Source organism: Diabrotica undecimpunctata, chromosome 2, assembly GCF_040954645.1.
Source record: "Diabrotica undecimpunctata isolate CICGRU chromosome 2, icDiaUnde3, whole genome shotgun sequence".
In the NCBI taxonomy this organism is placed as follows: Eukaryota; Metazoa; Arthropoda; class Insecta; order Coleoptera; family Chrysomelidae; genus Diabrotica; species Diabrotica undecimpunctata.
Window position 1 is genome coordinate 84,943,292 of NC_092804.1, and position 2,261 is coordinate 84,945,552.

Below are 2,261 nucleotides of genomic sequence, written 5' to 3' on the forward strand. Positions count from 1 at the left end.
TGCTTTAAGAGGAAATATTTCCACCCATTTACTCGCGGTATCTTTAATAACATAGATCCACTTGTATCCGTCAGATGTCTCTGGAAGTGGACCGAATAGATCGATAGACATGGTTTCGAAGCGTTGAGATTGAACAGGCGTTTGAAACTGTCCTGCTGGTTTTAGATTAGATGCTTTATACCGTTGGCAATCCAGGCACTTCGCTACATAATCTATTATTGTTTTACGCTACCAGTCCAATAATATCTACTAGCGATTCGTTGATAGGTACGTTCGGCACCATAATGTCCAGCTAAGGGTGCGTCATGGTAATCACTAAGTATATTTTGTATGCGGGACTTTGGAGCGACCAGCTGTGCTTCTCCGATGTCCAAATCAGGGGTGTATCTGTAAAGAATACCTTGCATCGTAAAATATCCTAGTTCAGACCAACTTTTATAATCAACGGAATTGGTATCTGGGTTTTCGAAAGATTCGACGATCTTTCTCAAATCGGGATCATTCAGTTGTTCTGTTCTCAAATCACTGGCAGTTTGTTGAGGTAAGTCAACTTGGACAAGATTAACATCAATATTTTCAATTGGTGGATGGGATAGCATATCAGCTACGACATTTAAACGTCCAGGAGTATAATCTATTTTTAAGTCATAGGCCATCAATGACAGGGCCCGTCTCGAGAGTCGGCCAGACGGAGATTTGAGGGACATTAACCATTTTAGAGGCTGGTGATAACTTTGTATTTTGATTTGAGAATTTTCTATATATCCCCTGAACTTATTTACTGCCCACACGACAGCTAAGGCCTCAAGTTCAGTAGTACACTAGTTCTGTTCAGACTTTGTTAGGAGACGACTGGCGTATTCCGTCTCTCCTCGGATCCCTCCCCCTGGAGTAAACAAGCTCCCAATGCGTAAGAACTAGCATCGGTTCTAAGAGTATAGGGTAGGTTAGGATCAGCCTGTCTTAGTATAGGGCTAGAGCACAGAAGAATTTTAAGTTGGTCAAAAGCTTGAGTTCGGTTTGTGGTCCAAGTCCAACGAGCATTCTTCTTAAGAAGATTGGATAGAGGTTTGCTGATGTCAGCGAAATTTTCAATAAAACGTCTAAACCAAGAACATGCTTGTAGAAATGAAGTTAGCTCTTTGACATATTTCGGAATAGGTCGGTTGACAATACTGGCAACCTTATTTGAGTCAAGGTTTATACCAGACGAAGTGATTACATGACCTAGGTAAAGGACAGAAATACAACAGAAATTACATTTTGAACGATTTAAATGTAATTTAAATATTGTTAGCCGAGATAATACTTGCTCGAGATGTTCACTAAATGTAGCGGATAGAATAATTAAGTCGTCTTGGTAAGCAAGTATACGAACATTAGGTAAACCAGAGCGAAATTTGTCAATAAGTCGCTGAAAAGTGGAAGGTGCCTTGCGCAGTCTAAAAGGCATGCGAGTATAGCAAAATGTGCCAAAGGGGCAAATGAAAGCCGTCTTGTCTCTGTCTTCAAATTTAACAGAAACTTGGTGATAACCAGACTTCAAATCTAGTGTTGACATGTAACGTGTTTCTTTCGTCGCATGTAACAGATCATCTATTCTCGGTAGCGGATAGACACACGGTCTAGTGATCGCATTTAACTTACGATAATCTACTGTAAGACGAGTTCCGCCATCCTTCTTCGGAACCAGTACTACAGGCGAAGCATATGGGGATTCACACACCTTTATGGTTCCATCAGTAAGAAGTGTATCAAGCTCTTGTTTGAGCTGTGCTTTTTTAATCTCAGACATTCGGTATGGGTGAACAGCGATTGGATTTTCATCAGTTAAAGTTAAATAATGTTCGGCAAAAGGCGTAGGCTCCTTGCTTGGACAAAAAACATTATCATGTTTAGACAAAAGGTCATTAATTTCAGACTTTTCTGTTGGATCAAGAGAAATGGCTTCATCTTCTCTTAATCCAACTCGAGCCAAATGAACAGAATTTATCGAGATCAGATATAAATGATTCAGATGAAAACGGATAGCGTACAGACAATTCATCACCATAATACCAGCAATCACGTGGTATATCAAGAATGATATTAGCTGACCTAAGAAAATCAGAACCTAGAATTGTTCTACTTTGTACATGATCAGGTACAGAGCATAAAGTTAATGAATGTTTTCTACCTTGAAGTATGACATTAACCTGAAAGAAAAGAGCATTAACTAAACTAGTTTTGCCATTAGCCAAAGTCATAAGCATAGATTTGGT

At 39.5% G+C, this 2,261-nt stretch overlaps 1 protein-coding gene across 1 annotated transcript; it reads right to left on the reverse strand.

The window, feature by feature from the left end:
• Positions 1-215: 215 nt before the first annotated feature.
• On the reverse strand, positions 216-656 carry LOC140433758 (uncharacterized). Its single transcript, XM_072521735.1, has one exon. The coding sequence runs from the start codon at positions 654-656 to the stop codon at positions 216-218; it is 441 nt and encodes a 146-aa protein (XP_072377836.1).
• Positions 657-2,261: the final 1,605 nt, after the last annotated feature.